The sequence below is a fragment of the Mytilus trossulus genome, chromosome 1 (assembly GCF_036588685.1).
Source record: "Mytilus trossulus isolate FHL-02 chromosome 1, PNRI_Mtr1.1.1.hap1, whole genome shotgun sequence".
Classification (NCBI taxonomy): Eukaryota; Metazoa; Mollusca; class Bivalvia; order Mytilida; family Mytilidae; genus Mytilus; species Mytilus trossulus.
Genome location: NC_086373.1, coordinates 28,042,856 through 28,065,286, shown reverse-complemented (window position 1 = coordinate 28,065,286; position 22,431 = coordinate 28,042,856). Strand labels below are relative to the sequence as shown.

The 22,431-nt window shown below is 32.9% G+C and overlaps 2 protein-coding genes across 2 annotated transcripts; both read right to left on the bottom strand.

The window, feature by feature from the left end:
* Positions 1-711: 711 nt before the first annotated feature.
* LOC134707343 (rhamnose-binding lectin-like) lies at positions 712-8,782 on the bottom strand. The gene is made up of 3 exons (XM_063567031.1): positions 8,698-8,782; positions 6,984-7,187; positions 712-1,046 (listed from the first exon to the last, which is right to left on the bottom strand). The coding sequence occupies exons 2-3, from the start codon at positions 7,114-7,116 to the stop codon at positions 760-762; spliced, it is 420 nt and encodes a 139-aa protein (XP_063423101.1). The 5' UTR covers positions 7,117-7,187; positions 8,698-8,782; the 3' UTR covers positions 712-759.
* Positions 8,783-16,278: 7,496 nt separating this feature from the next.
* On the bottom strand, positions 16,279-21,477 carry LOC134720847 (uncharacterized). Its single transcript, XM_063583410.1, has 3 exons — positions 21,338-21,477; positions 20,431-20,457; positions 16,279-17,015 (listed from the first exon to the last, which is right to left on the bottom strand). The coding sequence occupies exons 1-3, from the start codon at positions 21,408-21,410 to the stop codon at positions 16,321-16,323; spliced, it is 795 nt and encodes a 264-aa protein (XP_063439480.1). The 5' UTR covers positions 21,411-21,477; the 3' UTR covers positions 16,279-16,320.
* Positions 21,478-22,431: the final 954 nt, after the last annotated feature.

Genomic DNA, 22,431 nt, shown 5'->3' with positions numbered 1-22,431 from the left:
GTCGTTTGTTTATGTGTTACGTATTTGTTTTTCGTTCATTTTTTTACATACATAAGTCCGTCAGTTTTCTCGTTTGAATTGTTTTACATTGTCTTATCGGGCCCTTTTATAGCTGACTATGCGGTGTTGGCTTTGCTCATTGTTGAAGGCCGTATGGTTACCTATAGTTGTTAATGTTTGTGTCATTTTGGTCTTTTGTGGATAGTTGTCTCATCGGCAATCATACCACATCTTCTTTTATATATATACACCTGTAGCTTTAATTTACCTCATTCGGGGGAAAAATCAGAATATCTTTTCAACTTCTTTTTTTTAATAGTTAAAAAGGTATACATGCATAATTTGGTCACAAATACACCAAAAGTGTATCAAAATTGTCCCTGAATAGTTTTTCCGTACATATTTTTTTTTATTTTTCGGGTGACTCTTAATTGTGTTTTAGTTTTATTAGTTATCAAATCTTTTTTTTTTTTTTTTTTTGGTACTAAAACGAATTTATCCTGAAACTACTAGTTATACTTTAAGGAAAATGTAATGTGTTTTATTGTTGCAAAATTAACCGAAATCTTTACATCACAAAATGTAATAATACATCATATATATACATGTAATATGTTTAACTTACATGTACTACATAAAATTACAGAAAATTGGTGTAACTAACAGCAAAGAAAATTAATGTTAAGCAAATATATATCATAAAACAGAAATCGCCTTATTATTTTAAAGTTTTATTTCACTACTACTAGTGCTAATATTTCAAGAACACCTGTACTTCACTTCCAGGTACTTCTCGCCTGTACACGTATTAGAAAAAGTTGAATCGTTTGCATTCAGAGTGCACTTTGCTTTTCCATTGCATAATGTTAACACTTGGGTGTTTGCCGTGTTAGCTGAACATATTTGTACCAAATTGCCGGTAGGGGTCGTCAAACATAGATTAGCTTCTCTTAATCCATAAAATCCTTCAGATATTATTAAAGTTGAGGGGGAAGTGCACCTTATTGTTGCTGACTTATCTTCACAAATGATCATGCTTGACAATGCTAAAACAGAAGAACATGTTTTGTATTATATATATTGATATCTAAATTAATCATAAACTATAGAAAAACACTTATTCTTGCAAAAACAGAAAACAATATTTTCCGAATCATCGTCAGCATTTATATTTTTGATTAATTTTACCACTTTTCACCTGAAGTTACATTGTATGCTTCAACAATTTCAAAATAATGGTTGAATTACAATGAATAATCACATTCGAAACCCCTCATATGAATACCACGTGATATCCTTCTACTACGTATTTGATAGTCACTTTCATCTTGTTAATTCCAATTTTCAACTTGAATAATTAATGTGGTAACTTCAAAGAAACACAGTTATTACCTATATAATAAACAGAAATCAGACTATTTCTCATGTGATATTGGTGTACGGCAAGGTGAGAATTTGTCGCCTTTTCTGTTTGCCTTATTTTTGAACGATTTGCAAGATTTTTTAGAGACGGAAAATCTTCAGGGTCTTAACGTTATTTCAGATTTACTAGAAGATAAGTTGAACATTTACGTGAAACTTTTTGTTCTGTTATATGCAGACGATACGGTCCTAATGTCTGAATCAAAAGAAGACTTACAAAAAATATTAAACAAATTTGGAGAGTACTGTAATATACGGAGACTGAAGGTTAATGTTAACAAAACCAAAGTCATGGTGTTTTCCAGGGGAAGGCCTTGTGCAGATTTGAAATTTTCCTTAAATGGGGCAGATATAGATATAGTTCATGAATTTAACTATCTTGGTATATTATTTAGCAGGACCGGCAATTTTAGTAAAGCAATAAAAAAGCAAGCGGAGAAGGCAACAAAAGCAATGTATGAGGTTTTAAAAAGAGGTCGCATTCATAATTTAGCTATTGAATGTCAAGTAGAACTGTTTAAAAAAATGGTAAAGCCCATTCTTTTGTATGGCTCAGAAGTATGGGGATTTTGTAAAAATATTCAATGTATTGAAAGAGCACAATTACGATTTTGTAAATTGTTACTTAAGTTAAAATCATCCACCCCAAACTATATGATTTATGGTGAACTTGGCATTTTTCCTATTCAACTAGATATCAAACTTAAAATGATTGCATTTTGGACAAAACTTTTATCTGGAAAGGATTCAAAACTGTCTTATATATCTTATCAATTATTATACAAATTGTCGGTCGACAATCATTTTGAATCGCCATGGTTAAAGTTTTTAAGAAACGTTTTTAATGATACTGGCTTTTCCTATATTTGGACAACTCAGCTTTTTCCTAGCGCAGATTGGCTTATCCCTTCGATAAAGATGCGCCTACATGATCAATTTAGACAAGAATGGCATTCACTTATGTTAAATTCACCAAAATCTATAAATTATAGATTATTTAAGGAGACATTTCAGTTTGAATGTTTTTTTAAATATATTGGAAGATAAAGATATCTATACGCTGTGTAAGTTTAGAACCACAAATCATAGACTGCCTATAGAAACAGGACGGTGGAATGGTATAGAAAGGGAAAATAAAAAATGTTTGAAATGTAATAACAACTGTATTGGTGATGAATATCATTATATTCTGGAATGTAAATTATTTGAAAATGACAGAAAAAAACTAATTGATAAAAATTTGTGGCAAAGGCCAAATATTTTGAAATTCAAAGAAGTAATGAGTTGTAATAACAGGTTTAAATTAGAAAAACTATGTAGATTTATACGCCAAATAAATAAATCATTTGTTCTCTAGGCAATAACATAACCCCTATTTTGTATATTCTGTACATACTGATACATGTGCATGTGTGTATTTAACGATAGTTAGTGTATGTTTGTGTGTATGTATGTTTGTGTATAAGATGTTATTATAAATAAGTTTGTTTGCATTGCTATATGTATGTATATCTCTGTACCGTTGTACCTTATGGTTTATGAGAATAAAGATTATTATTATAAAACAGCGTCACTTTTACATGCGCTCTTTGGAAATAGAGACTTAAACTATTTCAAGTTTTATTGAATATTGTTTCAGGCCTTGGCTCCAGACATCACAAGTCGTCAAGGTATACACCCCGTTGGTATAAGACCAATTCCAAGCAAACACCCAGAAACTCTAATTCCGACATCACTGAGCACGAAAACAATGAATAGGATAAACTGGACCCCTGCTGTTTTTTCAATCTTATGTTCATGTGTCGAAGTATCAACCAGCGGGTAGCCAGTTAATGAATAGGACAAATATGCTTTACTACATATATATGCAAAAACCAGTTTCCGTAACAAAAAAACGGAAAAAAAACTAAAATTTGTCACGCTATATATACTTGTAATAAAAATAAGGAATAGTTATCGTTTAACTTAAGAGAAATATTTTAAAAATTCTAATGTATTTAGGGCTATTATCGTTCTTGATTCTGGCTCCAGATGAATAATACGAGGTACAATTTGTTAACCGTCATGGGGTTAAAACGACAAATCGATTTGTTTTGGATCGGTTATTTGTTTTTGAAAACTAGGAGGACAGGCTATCTATTTTCTGCACTATTGAAGCAAGATTTTTCATTTTCTTTAATTAAAGCAAGGGACTGATTATTTATTTTCACTATTATATTTATAATATTTTAAATTATTTGATTATTATAAATACATGTTTTTAATTCATGTTTAGTCAGGTCATTATGTACCATTTAATCAGAATTAATCATCATCATCTGCATAAATAAATCTTCTATATTCCCAATGCATATACTACGTACATGTATTGCATACATACACAGTATTACAGTTGTTTGTATCTAGCCTTTTCTTTTTTTAGTTTTGAAAAAAATGTGTCGCCGAGCGGAGCGATGTCAAACTTTTATTAAAGCGTTTTGGAGCCACTGAAGGCCCAAGAAGCTAGAGAACAAATGGTGCAAAATCATGCTTTCTGGGTGTTACCGAGACCTTAATCTGGAAATGCAAGTTCTGTTTTAATAATTTTTTGACAATATTTGCTCTCAAAGCAAAATATATAGACTCAATGTAAGACTCAAGTTTCTTGGGACAACTTCAAAAGGCTTGTATGCATGATAAGCATAAAGCAAAAATGTAATTTACATAGTTAAGTCTGTGGCTTCTGTTTTTTTTTCACTCATGATCTGACAAGTTAATAACAAAATTACGAAATTACGAAAGGAATGCAACACTAACAGAATACAGAAGGGCAATCAATGAACAAAAGACAAATAAATAAGAAACATTGATCCCGAAAAATCAGGGGCTACGTCTGAGGGAGAACAGAACTTGCTTCTTGCAAGGCACTCGCCCTGAACACAATTTGATATGGAGACAAGCGTTTGGTTTTGAAATTTCCTATATGAGGCATTTGCCTCAATGAAGTTACGGCCCTGTAATACAAGTAAGGTAAATGTTCCTGAGAAAATATACCTCCAGTTAAATGAAACCAATATGCAGACATTTCAAGTATATTTTAATTAATATTTATACTTTTATTATTAAAAGATTTGGGAAGTATTTCCCGAGTTTTTTTGGAAAAAAGATGAAATTATGAAGAATCTAGTGCCATCTCATACTTTCGATTAGACCTGCTGAGTTATTTGTTTTCAATACATTGCAATTAGTTATCAAAGGTACCAGGATTATAATTTAGTACGTATTACGCGCGTTTCGTCTACATTAGACTCATCAGTGACGCTCATATCAAAATCTATACTATTAAACGAGAAGACCTCATTTTGGGTGTCGCTTCTCTTCTTTCCACAATAAATTAATCATCATGCCTCTGTGTCCTATTGGTACAGTGCATAATCGCATTTGTCATCCATTCATATGATTATTCAGATTGAGGTATTTTGGGTGAAAAACGAGAAAAAAGACGTCCGGATATGTTTCCGTCATTGGGCGAAATTTTAAGTCAGATTAGACTTCCGGTTTGCGTTTTTTTCTGTATACTTTGAACATACATATTAATATACTACGAATACAGTGTATTTTCTGTCTTATATCCGTCATTGGACGAAATTTAAGTCAGATTAGATCCTCCGGTTTGCGTTTTTCTTTTTACTTTGAAACAAATACATATACTACGAATAAAGTGTATTTTCTGTCTGATATCATTTTCAAGTTTACTATCCACGGCAGTCACAGGGTTTATTAAATAGAGAGGGTCTGAATAATATATCAATGGCCGCTGTGGATCAATTATTAAACTGAGAATTTAAGTCAGATTAGACCCTCCGGTTCGCGTTTTTCTTTTTACTTTGAAACAAATACATATATACTACGAATAAAGTGTATTTTCTGTCTGATATCACTTTCAAGTTCACTATCCACGGCAGTCACAGGGTTTATTTAATAGAGAGGGTCTGAAATATATATCAATTACCGCCGTGGATTAATAATTAAACTGAGAATTGACTGTAAAAAGAAAATACACTTTCGGGACGTCTGGAACGGGTGTTTTTAAGATCAAAATTTCAGGATTAACCATTTCGGTATCCGGGATTTCTTTTTTCGAATTTCGGGATGTCGAGATATTCAATTTGTATAATAAATTCAGAACCTCGGGATTTCATGTTTTAAAGCCCGGGATATTGGGATCAGGGCCCCTCCGCAGTGGCGGATCCAGAAATTTTCATTCGCAGGGGCCCGTTGACTGCCTGAGAGGGGCCCGCTCCGGTCATGCCACAGTGCTTCCCTATATAAGCAACCAATTATTTTCCAGAAAAGGGGGAGCGGGCCCCTAACTCCGCCTCTGCCCCCGACCCCCCCCCTTTTTTTTTGGATGTTCATAATATACAGATAAGCGCTAAAATTATTCATGTGTCAATAAAATTAAAAGAGAAAAAGGAGGAGCCGGGCTAGAAAAACAATTATCCTGTCCCAAATTACCTATGACTTTTGATACCTTTTCTGAAATTCTAAAGTCACTAACTGTTTTACAAAAAAGAAAAGATGTGGTATGAATGCCAATGAGACAGCTCTCCACAAGAGACCAAAATGACACCGAAATTAACATTTAAAAGTCACCTTACGGCCTTCAACAATAAGCAAAAGCCGATACTGCATAGTCTGATATAAAAGGCCCCGAAATGACAAACTAAAACAATTCAAATGAGAAAACTAACAGCCTTATTTATGTACAAAAAAAATGAACGAAAAACAAATATCATTGAACCACTGAACTGGCTCCTGACTGGAATGTTCATAATACATGTACACTAAATGTATGTTCATAATGAAATTAATAGAAAACAAAAAATGGGAATTTTGGAAATAAAGGAGGAGGGTTAAAAAAAACATTTGCCTGTCCCCAAGTACCTATGACTTTTGATACTTTTCCTGAAATCAAATCTTTTACAAAACTCTTCCTACAACACTTTACATCCTTTCAAATACGCTCTGAATGCCCGCGATTTCGCGGGTGTGTTCTAGTATTTATAAATCCAAACAAGTACAAAGTTGAAGAGCATTGAGGATCCCAAATTCCAAAAAGTTGTGCCAAAAACGGCTAAGGTAATTCAATTTTGTAAACAGAAAATTTACAAAAATGACCACATTATTGATTTTCATGTCAACACCGAAGTGTTGATGTCAACACCGAAGTGTTGACTACTGGGCTGGTGATACCCCCGGGGACGAAACGTCCAGCAGCAGTGGCATCGACCCAGTGGTGCAAATAGTTATCAAAGGTACCAGGATTATAAGCAAGTCAGGTAATTTATTTTCAAACTAGCACAGAACATACCATTTATTTTAGTGATTATCAAGACTGAGTTATTCATTTTCAAAATCCTCCTGCCCCCCCCCCCCCCCCCCCCCCCCCCCCTTCTCCCAAATATCAAATGGTCGTTCCCTTATAACTAAAATGTAAAAATTTCAATATGGTCGATAGAGAGGCAGGTAACATAAATATATATTTGTATTAACCGATCTATATTTCCAATTTTACTCACGATAAACAACCGGGGTTACTGTGACAGTTGAAGCCGTTGTTGTTGCTTTTGTTGTTAATTGAGTGGTTGTTGGGGCAGCAGTCGTCGTCATCATTCCACCCATCATACCGGATGTCATATCTATCCCCATCATGTTTCCAAAAGATGTCGTGAATGATCCAGATAAAATGGCTAGTAAGAAACCAGCTGTAAATGCTTCAGTCTCTATAAAAATGGAAAATTCGAAATTAAGAAGAATATTATAATAATTAAGAAATAAATTAACCATTGGAAAGTCGTTAACAAAGACGTAAACATTAGTGTTTCTATTTTTTTTTGGTTTTTTTTTAGATAATAATGGTTTGTAGTAACGCTTGCTAGCGATTTTATTCGACATAAAAAAAAAAATGTTCAGTGAAGAAACATTATTATACAATTCCTTTATCATCTGTGAGAAGTATCATGTTTTTTTTATATATAGATTAGACCGTTGGTTTTCCCGTTTGAATGGTTTTACACTAGTAATTTTGTGGCCCTTTATAGCCTGTTGTTCGGTGCGAGCCAAGGCTCCGTGTTGAAGGCTGTACATTGACCTATAATGGTTTACTTTGGCAACCGTCCTTAATTTATTTGTTTCCCATTTTCAATATGGGAAAACTAATCTTTGGTGGAAAATATATTGCATCCTGTCAAAAGATTATCAGCTCACAACAATCAGATTTGATATGTGTTGTGTCAGTTTTAGTCTTCATATCAAGTGTTACCATTCGCGCTGCTTTACTGGTTTAAGCCGGCTTTGTCCCATTTTTGGAATTAATATAGAATGAAATTCAAAACAGTGTGGCTGTGGCTATTGATTGACAGATGAAATTCATCCATTGACTGGGAAAATTTACGTAAACGTTTGTCTGTAACGACCACTGTTCACGACGTACCTACGATAGACATTTAAACTGTGGGGTCAACAAAGGTTTCTAAACGCCTTTAATTATAAAATAATTCGAAAAATTAATCAGGAATAATCTTTATGTTTTGATTTATATAATTGATATAAATCAAAACATCGTGTTATTTCTGATTAATTTTTCGAATTACTTTATTTAGGTCTTGAGAACCTTTGGTGACCCCATAGTTTAAGAGTCTTTAAAAAGTGCATAGTGGTCGTTACATACAAACGTTCACCTAAATTGTCCTTGTCAATGGGTGAATTTAATGTGCCAATCAATGGCCACAGCCACACTGTTTTCATTCTATATGTAGGTGCTGATGCTAGGTTTAAGCGGGTATTTCCAGATAATCATTCATACACGTAGGAAATGATTTATAGCATCGTTATAGGATTCTTACTTACAAAAAATGGAAAGAGAAAATTCTAGTTTTTAAACAGTAAATAAAAGATAAAGTTTACACTCAGTCGAAGATTCCTTATCCATTATGGTCATATAGTATATATCGCCCAAACGGCCTGAACATTTCTTTAGTTTTTCGACCCTATCAATCAAATTATTTTTTTTGTATAGGGAAAATCAGGATACAGAATTATTCAAAATTGCTTGACCACAATATTTTTTGTCATCAAATTGGGGATAAAAATATTTTCAAGAACCTTCCTTTTCAAATTAAAGGGTTGTCCCCTCAGTCAAAACGTCATATTAGTAATTAGGACAACATATGTTATTTGAGAGATCAGACGACCCATGGAAGAAAGAAACTTTTATTTTTTAAAAACAAATACCTCTTTCTGTGCAGTCATCATCGCACACGACAATTGTCGCTTGACCGTTAACACTCAAAACAACCAGGACTAATACCAGAAATACGATCTGAAATGCAATTTAAATTAAAATTTCAAAGAGATATTATTCTGTTTAATATGCAAATATATTCAATGTACATGTACACGTGTATCTGCGTGTATATTGATGTTTGTACGTTTTCAAATAAAAACAATTTTCTATACAAACCAGTTTTGTCTAAACAGCAAATTTTAGTTTACGATCAATCTTCTAAGTTTTGAAAGAACAAAAACTATATTATAATAAAAGAAGGTCAATTACTGTAGAATCAGGACTTGCATCAATCATTAAATTTATAGAACAACCAAAGGAATTGAAATGTGTCGCCTATGTCTTTCAAAGCTTTTTTCTTTTTATGAAAAAAATGTCTTTTGACAAACTTTAAAAAGACCAATTTTCAATACTGTCTGACTAGAAACACTGACATACAAAGTTTTGCTCTAACGAGAGGGATTGTATTTGATTTCCGTATGATGAAGACATAGTATGTTTTAATCAGTTTAATTGACTGGAGCTGGCACGCCAGTGACTGCTAGCAGTTATTTTTTTTATTTTATGCACCATTGTCATTTTGTTTAGTTTCTTTTTGTATACATATTCTAACATTGGACTCGGTCTTCTTTTAAACTATGTTTTACTGTGTGTATTGCTATGTGTTTCTTTATTCTACAATGGCTAGGATGTAAAGGGGAGGGATAAATCTCACAAAACATGTTTAACCTTGCCGCATGTTTGTGCCATTTTCAAGCTCTCACCCCATATTGATTTTACTCACCCCATATATATCGTATTAGGTCACTAGCGCACTATGTAAATAAAAATATGCTGTCTTTTCACCCAAAAGCAAGAGCGGAGGTTGATTAGTGAGCATAACTCATCTAACATCAGTCACTGTGGCGGATCCAGAAATTTTCATAAGTGGGGGCCCACTGACTGACCTAAGAGGGACCCGCTCCAGTCACGCTTCAGTGATTCCTTATATAAGCAACCATTTTTTTTTCCAAAAGGAGGGGACGTTCCCCCTTAATCCGCCTCTGAACATCTGAGTTTTTCGTTTGTCCTGTTATAAACCTCTTATAATGACAAGTTCAAACCTGTATAAGGATCGAGGATACACATGTACTACGTTGGGACAAAATGTTAAAAAGGTGACCTAAAGCAAAACGTTCAAATGTTTATTAATCATATAGTAGGAAAAACAGAAACTACAAGGTGATAGAGGTGTCAAAAGTTCACACTAACATCAGAGGGGAAATAGACATGGGAAAAAATCGGAAAGTAAAATATTTATAGCGTTATAATAGAGAGGGGAAAGAGACCACAGTGATAGTCAAATAAAGAATTAAAGACAAACATCAGCATACAAAACACAATATGTAGGTGGTTTTAATTCATTATTATTTTTTTTTCATTATTTACACATAAATAACAGATGTTATCACAAACGTGGCCGATCTCTTTAATAGCAATACATGTGAATACATTTGCAATCAATGGTTTCTGATAACGTATTATTTAGAGAGTACGGAAGCGTATTAGGGACATAGAAAAAATAAAATTGGAAGTGAACTTTTTTTTAAAGTCGAAATTTTGACATTTCAAATCTCAAAATTTCGACTTTAACTCGAAATTTTAACTTTTCTTATCTTAAGATTTTGACTTTCTAAAATCAGAGAGTACGAATGAAATGTTATCTGAATCCTAATCCACCAAAGAAAAAAATAAACATTCCAAAAAATAACTAAAAATTGACGAGGTCTTGACTTCGAACAGGCACTAATGAACATGTTGCAGGGTTCAAGTGTAAACTTGTTTTAACACGATTCTCCGTTAAACACAATAAGTGAAACAATAAAATACATTGAAGTCATATGATACACAGACGGTGTATATGTCGTCGGCGTCCTGAAATTGCATGAAATATTTGGCACTGGACATTAAGCAACCTAAAACCTATGGCCTTCAATAATGAGAAAATCCAATACCGTATAGTCAGATATAAAAAGTGTCGGCATAAAACTTGTAAAACAATTTTAACCGAGAAAACCGAGGGCCTACTTTATACAGTACAATTTAGGAAAACAAACCTATATGACAGACAGTAACCAAGAACAATCAATGAATTAAAGACTCTTGACTTGGTACGGGCACATTGAAAAAGTGGCGGGATTTAACATGGCATGACCCTAACTGGAAAAGTGGTGTTGCGACATAACATAAGATAGCATAACACAACACAATATAAGACACATATTAATAAACTGTAAAAGTCAATTGCAAATGGTTTAACACACACGATCGATACAAAACAAATTGCAAAGCATACTCAATACACCAAAAACTACAAACGGGTGCAAATAAAACTCTATAATAGACCAGAAACTACAAACGGGTGCAAATAACACTTTATAATAGACCAGAAACTACAAACGGGTGCAAATAAAACTCTATAATAGACCAGAAACTACAAACGGGTGCAAATAACACTCTATAATAGACCAAACACTACAAACGGGTGCAAATAAAACTTTATGATGGACCAAAAACTAGAAACGGGTGCAAATAAAACATTATAATAGACCAAAAACTACAAACGGGTGCAAATAAAACTTTATGATAGACCAAAAACTACAAACGGGTGCAAATAAAACTTTATGATAGACCAAAAACTACAAACGGGTGCAAATAAAACTCTATAATAGACCAAAAACTACAAACGGGTGCAAATAAAACTATAATAGACCAAAAACTACAAACGAGTGCAAATAAAACTCTATTATAGACCAAAAACTATAAACGGGTGCAAATAAAACGCTATGATAGACCAAACACTACAAACGGGTACAAATAAAACTCTATAATAGACCAAACACTACAAACGGGTGCAAATAAAACTCTATAATAGATTGAAAAATTCAAACGGGTGCAAATAAAACTCTATAATAGACCAAAAACTACAAACGGGTGCAAATAAAACTCTATAATAGACCAACAACTACAAACGGGTGCAAATAAAACTCTAAAATAGATCAAAAACTAGAAACGGGTGCAAATAAAACTCTATAATAGACCAAACACTACAAACGGGTGCAAATAAAACTCTATAATAGACCAAAAACTACAAACGGGTTCAAATAAAACTCTATGATAGACCAAACACTACAAACGGATGCAAATAAAACTCTATAATAGACCAAACACTACAAACGGGTACAAATAAAACTCTATAATAGACCAAACACTACAAACGGCTACAAATAAAACTCTATAATAGACCAAACACTACAAACGGGTGCAAATAAAACTCTATAATAGACCAAACACTACAAACGGCTACAAATAAAACTCTATAATAGACCAAACACTACAAACGGGTGCAAATAAAACTCTATAATAGACCAAACACTACAAACGGGTCCAAATAAAACTCTATAATAGACCAAACACTACAAACGGGTGCAAATAAAACATTATAATAGACCAAACACTACAAACGGGTGCAAATTAAACTCTATAATAGACCAAACACTACAAACGGGTGCAAATAAAACTCACGGGTGCATAAAAAAACAAATGAAAAGTATTATATTGTTTACGAAGCACACATTAAGCATTCTATTTGGCTATATTCACTGTCGCTGAGGCATCATTACAATTCCCTTATATGTGAGTAGAATGCGTTTAAATTAAAACAAATCTCTTTGGGCAGTTTAAATTACAAAATTTAAAATTTAAATTAAAAAAAATGGTATCGTAGTCAATTGTTTCTTGGTAAATAAAAATTACTAGTTATAGGGAGAAATGAAATCGAACTGATTCGTGTTAACTTTTACCTTCGTGTATCGTGCCATGACCTCCAATTGAAACTGTAAAAAAAGGTAATATGATTTATGGTAGAAAAGGAAATCATGTAACTCCACCCTAACGTTCTCATTTTTTATGATTGATGGTATTTCCTTAAGTTAACCTATAACCAAATGATTTCATGTTTTATTAAAGAAATGTGTCTAGAATATCAGGGAAGTTTAACCTTCCATACACTGTCCTAACAGTGATAGTTCATTTATGTTAGTATGTAAACTCTGAATGTCTCGCCTGCTTTACGTAAAGCGACTGAATAAATGTTGAAAGCCTGTGTAATGTAAAGTTCTTAATACATTATATATCACATAACTTCGACATTATCAAGGATCAATTGAATGAGTTAAAGGAAAGATGGTCCATGCCAGACAGATCATCTTGCAATCATATCATACAAGAAGTACAGTTGCTGCTTTTAGTATCTGAATAACAGACATACTTAAGTAAGATGAATACTGACAAATGAACCAAGGACAGACGAACCATACCGGACAACATGTACACAATGAAATCATTCAATACGCCAAATATAGTTCAGATTTATCCATGAAAGCTTAACATTTATTATGAACTATGAAAATGAGATTAAGGTCAGATGAACATAGCCAGACATACATGAACAACTACCAGTCATTCCATACACTTATTATAGTTGAAATGTTGCTTGTAGATACCGATAAACAGACTAAAAAAACATGAAAACTTAACAGACCAACTGAACCATGAAAATGAGGTCACATTCATATACAATTTGTAATCATCAATACACCAAATCCCCATTATCATATTGCTTGAAGTATCTGCTAAAAAAAAACCTTACTGAAAAGAAAAAAAAAATTGCACTCTCTAATAAACTTCTAAAAAGGTAAAGATCAGATGAAACCTGCTGGACAGAATGTACACATTACAATTATTCCATACACCAAATCACAGGCACTTTTCTCATATCCCCTTAATATTCCTCAATGTGTTATATAAAGATATAAAGGAAAAGAACTTCTGAAACAAGTGCATGTGCACCAAATACATCTGATATATTGCTTATAGTTTCCTTGAAACAAAACAAACAGAAAAAATCTTAACATTTCCCAATAAATCATAAAAATGAGGTCAAGGTCAGACGGAATATGTCAGTCGTTAATGTATCCTAACACTAAATATAGCTGAAATATTGCTTATGGTGTCTGAGAGATACCGACACAAACTTTACCTAGGTCATTGTGAATCCTGATATACGGATATGTGGACCTTGCAAGTCGAATTCGAAGGATCCCACATATCAAATATCGTTAACCTATGACTCACAAGAATTGAGTATTTCACATGACAAAACATTCTGTATTTGAAGACAGTTATTGAACCATGAAAATGAGGTCAAGTAAAATGAGCATATCACAAACAAAAACTTCGTAACATAAGAAATATGCGTTATGTGAATGAATCATACATCATAATTGGACTTTTTTGTTTGCTTTTTGGCCTTGAATGTTTGTCCCTAATAATTTTATTAACTGTGTGGTTGTATTTGGGTGTCACAAGTCGGATTTGTTCGTTCATGGTATGCTAATTTTCGTTATTTGATTGAGTTAAGCCTTCCAATTGAAATTTTATCTTGTGTTTTTCTATGTTTTGATGTTATACTATGATTGTTTCAGAAAAAGGGAGAAGGTTTGGTACCATTAAAACGTTTAATCCCACTGCAAATGTTTGAACCTCTCCTAAGTCAGGACTCGGATGTACAGTAGTTGTTTGTTTATGTAAGTTATACGTGTTTGTCGTTTTTCGTTTTTTATATAGATTAGACCGTTGGTTTTCTCGTTTGGATGGTTTTACACTAGTAATTTTGGGGCCTTTTATAGCTTGCTGTTTGGTGTGAACCAAGGCTCCGTGTTGAAGGCCGTGCATTAACCTATAATGTTTTACTTTTATACATTGTTATTTGGACGGAGAGTTGTCTCATTGGCACTCTTATCACATCTTCCTATATCTATGTCTTTAATATGTATCTATAAAACGACACCGGAGAGACAAAAACATTTATTTTTTTGCTGAGTATACTCATCTTTCTGAAACTATCGGAATATAAAGATTTGAATTTCATTCGTGCGTTCTTCTGTTGTCTGCTTTTGTTACTGCTCCTAAACCGCGCCAACTAAAAACTGCTTGGCAGGAAGATTTTTTTTTACGAGATCTTACTCACATGATGTTTAACCTGCGTTTTAAATTCTTCACACGAATAGTTTTAATGAAGACTTTTGCATGCAAGTAAAATTGACTTATCCCAGGTTAAGGGGAGGGTTGGGATCCCGCTAACATGTTTAACCCCGCCACATTATTTATGTATGTGCCTGTCCCAAGTCAGGCGCCTGTAATTCAGTGGTTGTCGTTTGTTTATGTGTAACATATTTGTTTTTCGTTCATTTTTTTTATATAAATAATGCCGTTAGTTTTCTCGTTTGAATTGTTTTACATTGTCTTATCGGGGTCTTTTATAGCTGACTATGCGGTATGGGCTTTACTAATTGTTGAAGGCCGTACGGTGACCTATAGTTGTTAATGTCTGTGTCATTTTGGTCTTTTGTGGACAGTTGTCTCATTGGCAATCATACACATCTTCTTTTTTTTATATTATCCGCCTCTCCGCCGAATTCTTTCGGAACCCAGGCATTTAATGAAACTTCCTCAGAATCTGCACTTCATAATATAATTTTCAATTCGATTTTTTTTTTTTTATTATTTTACTAAACAAATTTAGTAACCAGTTTTATATTGGCAGGTTCTCCTTTATTAGTTGAATTGTTCCAGTATCTTTACAATATTCTGTTACAGTGATGGTGCACCTCATATTTCGTTTTTATCATATATTAACTTCTCTTTTTGTTGTTTCTGTAAGCAAATAATTGACTTGTACGGATCTTTCTGTGCGCTTTATTTACAGAACCTCTAGTTTAAAAAAAGAATATCTAGTCAAAATATTGTGAGCCAGTCTTCAGGATATTCTGTAATGGTGCACCTCCTATTTCGGTTTCTATCCTAACTTCTCTTTTTGTTGTTTCTGTAAGCAAATAATTGACTTGCACGGATCTTTCTGTGCGCTTTATTCACAAAATCTCTAGTTTAAATTTTTTTTAACTAGTCCAAATATTGTGAGCCAGTTGCCCTCCGTAATTAAAAAAAAATCAAAATCAAAAATGTAATGTAGAATATGTAGCTGCTGAAGATTTTGTGTGTCTATCTAGAAGTAAGTTCGTCGATATTTACGTACATGTTAATTGAAACATTATCAGTTGCTGAATTTTTAATGTTATTTTTTTGTTAAAATTTAGGAACGGCCTTTTAATGAATTTAAAATTAGTGCGTGTTTGAAGTAATAACAGAAATGGAATATTCGAGGCATCTTCTTTTTACCTCTAAAACAATATACAGGGGTCAGTGAAATATTAATTAAAAATTCAGTTTTTGAGAATAGTTTCATACTAAATATCTAAACAACAACTTTACATTTCATGTACATGTATCAAATATTTCCGTTTCATTTAAAATAATATTTTCGTTCTAATCGAAATTCGCAGTACTTTTACAATTTCGGATATGGTTCAATTATGGTACGGACATTGTAGAAATGCGATAGCAAAAATTATGTTAAAAGTAATCAGTACTGAAATTATGAATGAGAGTTTAATTATGTTTCTAAAACTTAATTAACCAACAACAAAAGGTGCCGAGCACGTCTTCACGGCATCATTCCATATCAGATCTTTGGGACAATCATTTTCATAGACATCACCCCAAACATCGCACTGATAAAATTTGTGTGGGTTAGGATGTGGATGGAATAGCTGGTCAGTGCTAACAGCATTCAAAGGACATGGATTCGTGTGTAGTGAATTACTACTGGTAGTCCCACTTGTGATTAATGATGTTGTCGTGGTGCTTTGTCCTACTCCGGGTTGTAGGTTATAAACGCAAGCTAATCTTTGTTGGTTCCATACCAAAGTACCATTACAGGAATCCACTAGAGCATTCCCAGACTGTTCACACTGGATGAATTTGTGAGGGTCTTCAGGATATGGAAAATACATCAGTCCTTTGGCCATGTTAGCGTTTGTACAAGGATTTTGAATTCGTGTGTTGATATGTGTCGGTGGAGTAGTATGGGTGATAGCATCAGGTGCAGTGTTGATAGCTTGTATTCTGGTCACTATAGGTTGTCTGGCACCATTTTCAGCCTTACAAGAGGCTTTGAAGTCGTATTTTTCGCCGGATGGACACTGTATGATGTACATTCTCCCAAGCATGTCACATTGTATGAACTTCCTTATGTCACCAGGATGAGGAAAGTAAATGGTATTGTTTGGATTACTTAGGCATGGATTCGGAATATTTGACCATGTGTCTGAAAATATAAATAAACTTTTAAGTAACAATAATGAGTTTTGGTAGCCAATAATTTCTCAATTTTTTTGGGGGACTTAAGTTCTTTTATTGTTTGTTTTTATTACAGTTATTACAGATGAGACGACAGAAAGAAGCAATTACAACTGATTTCCCGTTGGAGTCTTTGCATTGACATTACTAGATATATTCGCACAGCCTAATTCATGAAAGTTTTCATTTCATTAACTTATCACCACAACAAACGTATGTTACACATAACTTAAAAGCATAACTAAACTAGTATAGTACAAAATGCAGACTTAGATAAAATCTAAAATATGAAAAGCTTTAATATGGAAAATGAATTAAAGAAAATCGAATGACCAATATACAGCCCGTAACAGAGAAGTGATCGAATTCGACTTTCTTTACAGTCAGAATAAGTTACGTTGTCGACAAACTTATTTCAGAAGTGACATAATTTAATTTTCTTCATCGACAAAATATTTCATGTCCAATGTGTAAGTTTTCATTGTTTAAGTCGATTTTTTTTTCTTTATATCGTCTTTAATCTCTATACTTTCGTTTCCATGAAAAGGCAAATATAGCTTACGTTTACATACAACAAGAACGAATTGCACTGTACATGCTGTAATTTATACATTGTTTCTTTGAAAGTTGTTATAAAGAATTATTTGCATCACTGTATACCAGGTTCATTTAATTTTAGAAATAACCGGCGATTATTTATTATACACTGCTTGCACTGTGAATATTTATGGGATTCAACACTGTAATAGTTTTTCTTTCGTCTGATACAGAATACCCCATATCTTTTCTTTTTCATACCTATCTGTTTATTATGTCCCCGGGATTATGTCAATCATACATTGTTGCAATACCGACATATAAAAAAGGAGATGTAGTATTATTGCCAATGAGACAACTATCCACAAAATGACCTAAATGACACAAACATTAACAACTATAGGTGACGAATATTGGAAATTTAAACCTCTATAAGATGTGATGTACGGCATTTCATTTTATCATTGGTAATGATCCAAATCTGACAGAGAAGAAATATTCATAATTCTCAGAAAATTTTCGTAAATATTGTTAGAAACCACTAATTGTTCCAACAATCAAGACATCAGAGACAAACAGGGAAAAAATATGAAATTGAAAGGATATGACTTAAGTGTTAGCATGTTCAGAGAGACGGCACCCAATTTACAAAAAATAATGGATGTTTAAAGGAACTGTAGAGAACTCCACAGGTTTTTAAAAGGGTAGAATTCAAAACCTTGAATATGAAAGCCTCGAAATCCATGATACCTTTTCTGTGCGGTAGTTATATCTACAAAATCCAATCATGTACACGACATATAATAAATGTATATTCATACATGTATATTTATATATTGGGAATTTATTTTTGTTTCCAAACAGAATTATAAGGTTATGTATCCTCCGTTCACTGCACAATTAGTTTAAACATATTTATTTATAGTGGATTGGGAAACAAGTTTTGCAACTTATATAAATCCCTTTCCACTTTGCAGGTGCGAGTGCTGCCTTGTACATTTTTACTCTTTGAGTATGTTTGTTTTGTTCATACATCGTTGACAATGTAATGGAATTTGATGCGACTGTCATACAAGTGAGAGGTTTAGCTAACTATAAAACCAGGTTCAATTCACCATTTTCTACATTAGAAAATGCCTGTACCAAGTCAGGAATATGACAGTTGTTATCCATTCCTTTGATGTGTTTGGACTTTTGATTTTGCCTTTTGATTTTTGATTTTCCTTTTTGAATTTTCCTCGGAGTTCAGTATTTTTGTGTTTTTACTTCTTTTTTTGTAGCGACATTAGCCTACTCTTTTTCGAAATCTACAAGGGTGTCTTTAACGTGCAAGAGATATGGCTCTCTCTTAACACGGGTCAGCCATTTATCGTCCCCTTCCGACGGACTATCATCGTTTCCTCAAGACCATACTCGCGAATGGTGTCAAAAGAGAGCCGAAAATTGAGTTCCTGAAATTTTCATCCCGAACATGTCTATTGTAAATTGTCTTCCTAAAGAACAGCAAAAATAAATGGCACAAGTTCACGTAGTCATAAAAAAGTCGTGTAATTTACGTTATCGAACAATAAATCAGTGAAGGTTAGGAAATCCGTCCTCCCTACATGTTTTAAAAGTCAAAGAAAAAATGTTTTCCTTGATACAAACGTTTTAAGAACTAGCTTTGTGTAACCTATAGACAAATTCGACTGTATATAAGGAAGTTAATATGTTTACTCTGATTTGAAACTATCGTATAGAACCTATGCTGGTTATGGGTGAAATGTTGCATGATCCATCAAAATGACAGCAAGCGCAGTTTTCCGGACGATTTTTATTTTGTACACTGCTAAAAACTGTCAGGTCCTGGCCATGGTATATTTTGGAGAATTTTTTTTCCTGATTTTTACTAAAAAAAAATATAAATTCTCTGTGTGTGCCATTGCAAGATATAGTTTTGCTCGTTATTTTGTCATATTTAAAAAAAAAAAAATCTCAACAAAATTTTCCAGTTTAAACTGTACTAGAAAAAAGTTTTGCATGATTGTTAAACGGACGAAGAAATATTCTAACAGAAGTACAAAAACCAGTCCTTCCTTTTGTGTATACATATGAGAAAACATTTCAAAGTTATTGATTGAATTCAAATCCATCACACATACGGTACACATTGTATTTCGAAAAAATAAAGGACTTCATTCCTATCAAACACCCTTTTAATTGTTTACCAGTATATTTCTTTTAGTTAAAGGGTAAAATTGTAAAGGAAATCGTCCTTCCATAAACTTTTGTTTTTGTTCTGACTTTGAAGAAATGACTACTTTTCGCCCACTCGAAATGGTGCATGGACATATTTTGTTTCATATTATTAGAATTATTTTCAATATTATCGGTATTAAACTTGATTATCGACACATGAAAGTTTGTCAGCACTGTAAATCTTTTTAACGTTAAAGTACCAATAGTTCGGTCTCTATTCAATTAAGTTTGTCGATAACGTAGCTAATTTTGACGGTAAAGAAACACCAATTCGATCACTTCTCTGTTACGGGCTGTATAACCAAAACAGATGGTGGTTGTCTCATTGGATTATATCACATTTAAACATACTCGTCTGTTATCTTTTTAAAGCTTATAACATCTTTCTTTCTCGCCTCTGTTTTGGATAGTTGCCTCAGATCCATAATTTATAAGGAAAAGACTTGCAGACATGAAATACAATCAAAGTATTAGATTTACACCGGGAAGACATCGCCTGTGTCGAAGGCCCTTTGGTGGCCCTCTGTTGTTTTCTGTTCTAAGGCCGGTTGTTGTACATTCCCCATTTCCATTCTCAATGTTATCAAAGTTTGAAAATGTGTACTCACCAATGCAAATTCCTCTTCTTCTTCTTTCTGAAATTATAAATAATTAGTATTGTTGTGTATTAAATAGTCCATAAATGAAATAACCAAAGAGGAGCCAAAAAAAGAGACTGAATGAGAACCAAATGTTACTGGTTCTATTTCAAAAACCTTTCAAATGTTTGAGTTAATATGCACTTTTTTCCCCAATAGAAAATCAAACTTATGAATTTGCCTTTCGAAGATTCATAATAAGAAAGAAAAAGATTGGGCAGCAGCCATGTTATCTAATTTTTTTTCGAATATCAAAAGTCTCTTCATGTCTATTTTTTATTTTATTAAATAAAAAAAAACTTTTACTTTTTTATCTAACTCTTTCTTACAAAAATTGAAATTTCAAATTGAGCTGATATATCAAATCAGATTTAATTTTATATAATCAGAAAAAAAATTGTCGATAACGAATTCATATCAACCAAGTATTTAAGTGCACATTTCGATAAACAGATAAGCATATAGACTTATTTGAAGCTAAAAATATACACGTATAACTTATAAAAATTTGTCTACAAGTTGTTAAATTTGAATTTCCAGGAAAGGTGATAAATAAACTAATTTTATTTAATTGTAAAAAGTCGTTTAAACATTTGTTTTGCTCAACCTTGCTGGGAGTTTTTGGTTAATCAGTTGTCTTGAATATATTAGGAAAGATATACATAAAAGAGATTTATGGATACAAGAACACATCTTTTTCACTTCACAATATAGATTCGTGGAAATAAAAAAAAGAAATGCATCATATATACATATATATGACCGTTTAATCGTATTTAAACGCTAATCCCAAAATCGACCATATATATAATATGTTGAATATATTTCCTGTACTAGTTCAATAAAAACTAAGTGATTATTATTACATCATAAATACCTTTTGATCCAGATGAACAAGCTAAAACACATAGCAGAACAGTTAAAACTGGTACCATGTTTATTGACACCATTTTGTCAAACCCGAAATGCAAACTAAAATACAACGCTTTACACACGTCAACCCTTATCTTTTATCTCTTACAACATACTATTAATCTTTAATGTGCATATGAATGAAAAGAACTGTTCATAGTTGACATTTTCGTTCACTAATACATTTATCTATCTATTGTCATGTCGATTCCGCCTTTAGCTAATCTTTAGCACAGAAGAATTGGTAGCTAATAAATAAATAAATGAAAGCATCATCGCAAATAACTTTTTGCTTCAACGAGGAATGCAAGGAATGTAGTTCCAAAATAAAAACATAACCAAAGAAAACATGAAAAGATATAACGCAATCGTCGTAACACAAACACGGGTAGTAAGGCCGTCATATCAAGGAACGTTTAGCACAGTGATTTTGTCATAGTTTGGTTAAGTTGGTCATGGATAAGTTATGTTACTTCCCAAAAGGACTGCCTGAATTCTTTTCAAATGAGCAAGTGAAAAGCAAATTAAATGTTTGAATCTATATTGTAAGTCAAACTATCTAAATTGATATTGTTGTTTTTAAAGGAAATTACGCAGGATAAGCAAAATATCCAAATTGATACGGCTTGATTAAGCGATTGACATGGCTCAGTTAAAAGTCTAAAAAATTGTCATGGTTTTGGTTACATTAGTCATGGTTTGGATCCAAATTAATACATACTTGTGGCACCTTAATATTGAAGTTTGTTTGAAGGCGATTGTGAAAAATTAAAGTAACACAATTAACTATAATTGACTAAAGAGGAAAAAAAGCCTTTTGATCCAATTTGGTGGGCGAAAACGGCAAATCGTGCATTTATATATATTTTCTTTCCCCGCGTAACGCATTGCAGGGTTGTGGGAAAATCAGGCGTACGTCCGTCTGTGAGTTCACTCGCCCGGTCTCACGTTTAAAATTCTTGACGAATTTTATTATGAAACTTATATCAGAGATTTTTAGTAATAATTTCTCTTGGAAACATTTTTTATATTAAAACTTGCATTGTTAGTCATCTCAAA

Bases quoted from the DNA above. Each gene is read 5' to 3' on its own strand.
- LOC134707343 (XM_063567031.1), bottom strand. From the start codon at position 7,116: ATGATGGGGATAGATATGACATCCGGTATGATGGGTGGAATGATGACG. The intron at 1,047-6,983 runs GTGAGTAAAATT...CTTCTGTTTTAG, and splicing joins AGTAACCCCGGTTGTTTATC to CATTGTCAAGCATGATCATT.
- LOC134720847 (XM_063583410.1), bottom strand. From the start codon at position 21,410: ATGGTGTCAATAAACATGGTACCAGTTTTAACTGTTCTGCTATGTGTT. The intron at 20,458-21,337 runs GTATTTATGATG...TTATAATTTCAG, and splicing joins TTGTTCATCTGGATCAAAAG to AAAGAAGAAGAAGAGGAATT. The intron at 17,016-20,430 runs GTGAGTACACAT...TTATATTTTCAG, and splicing joins AAGAAGAGGAATTTGCATTG to ACACATGGTCAAATATTCCG.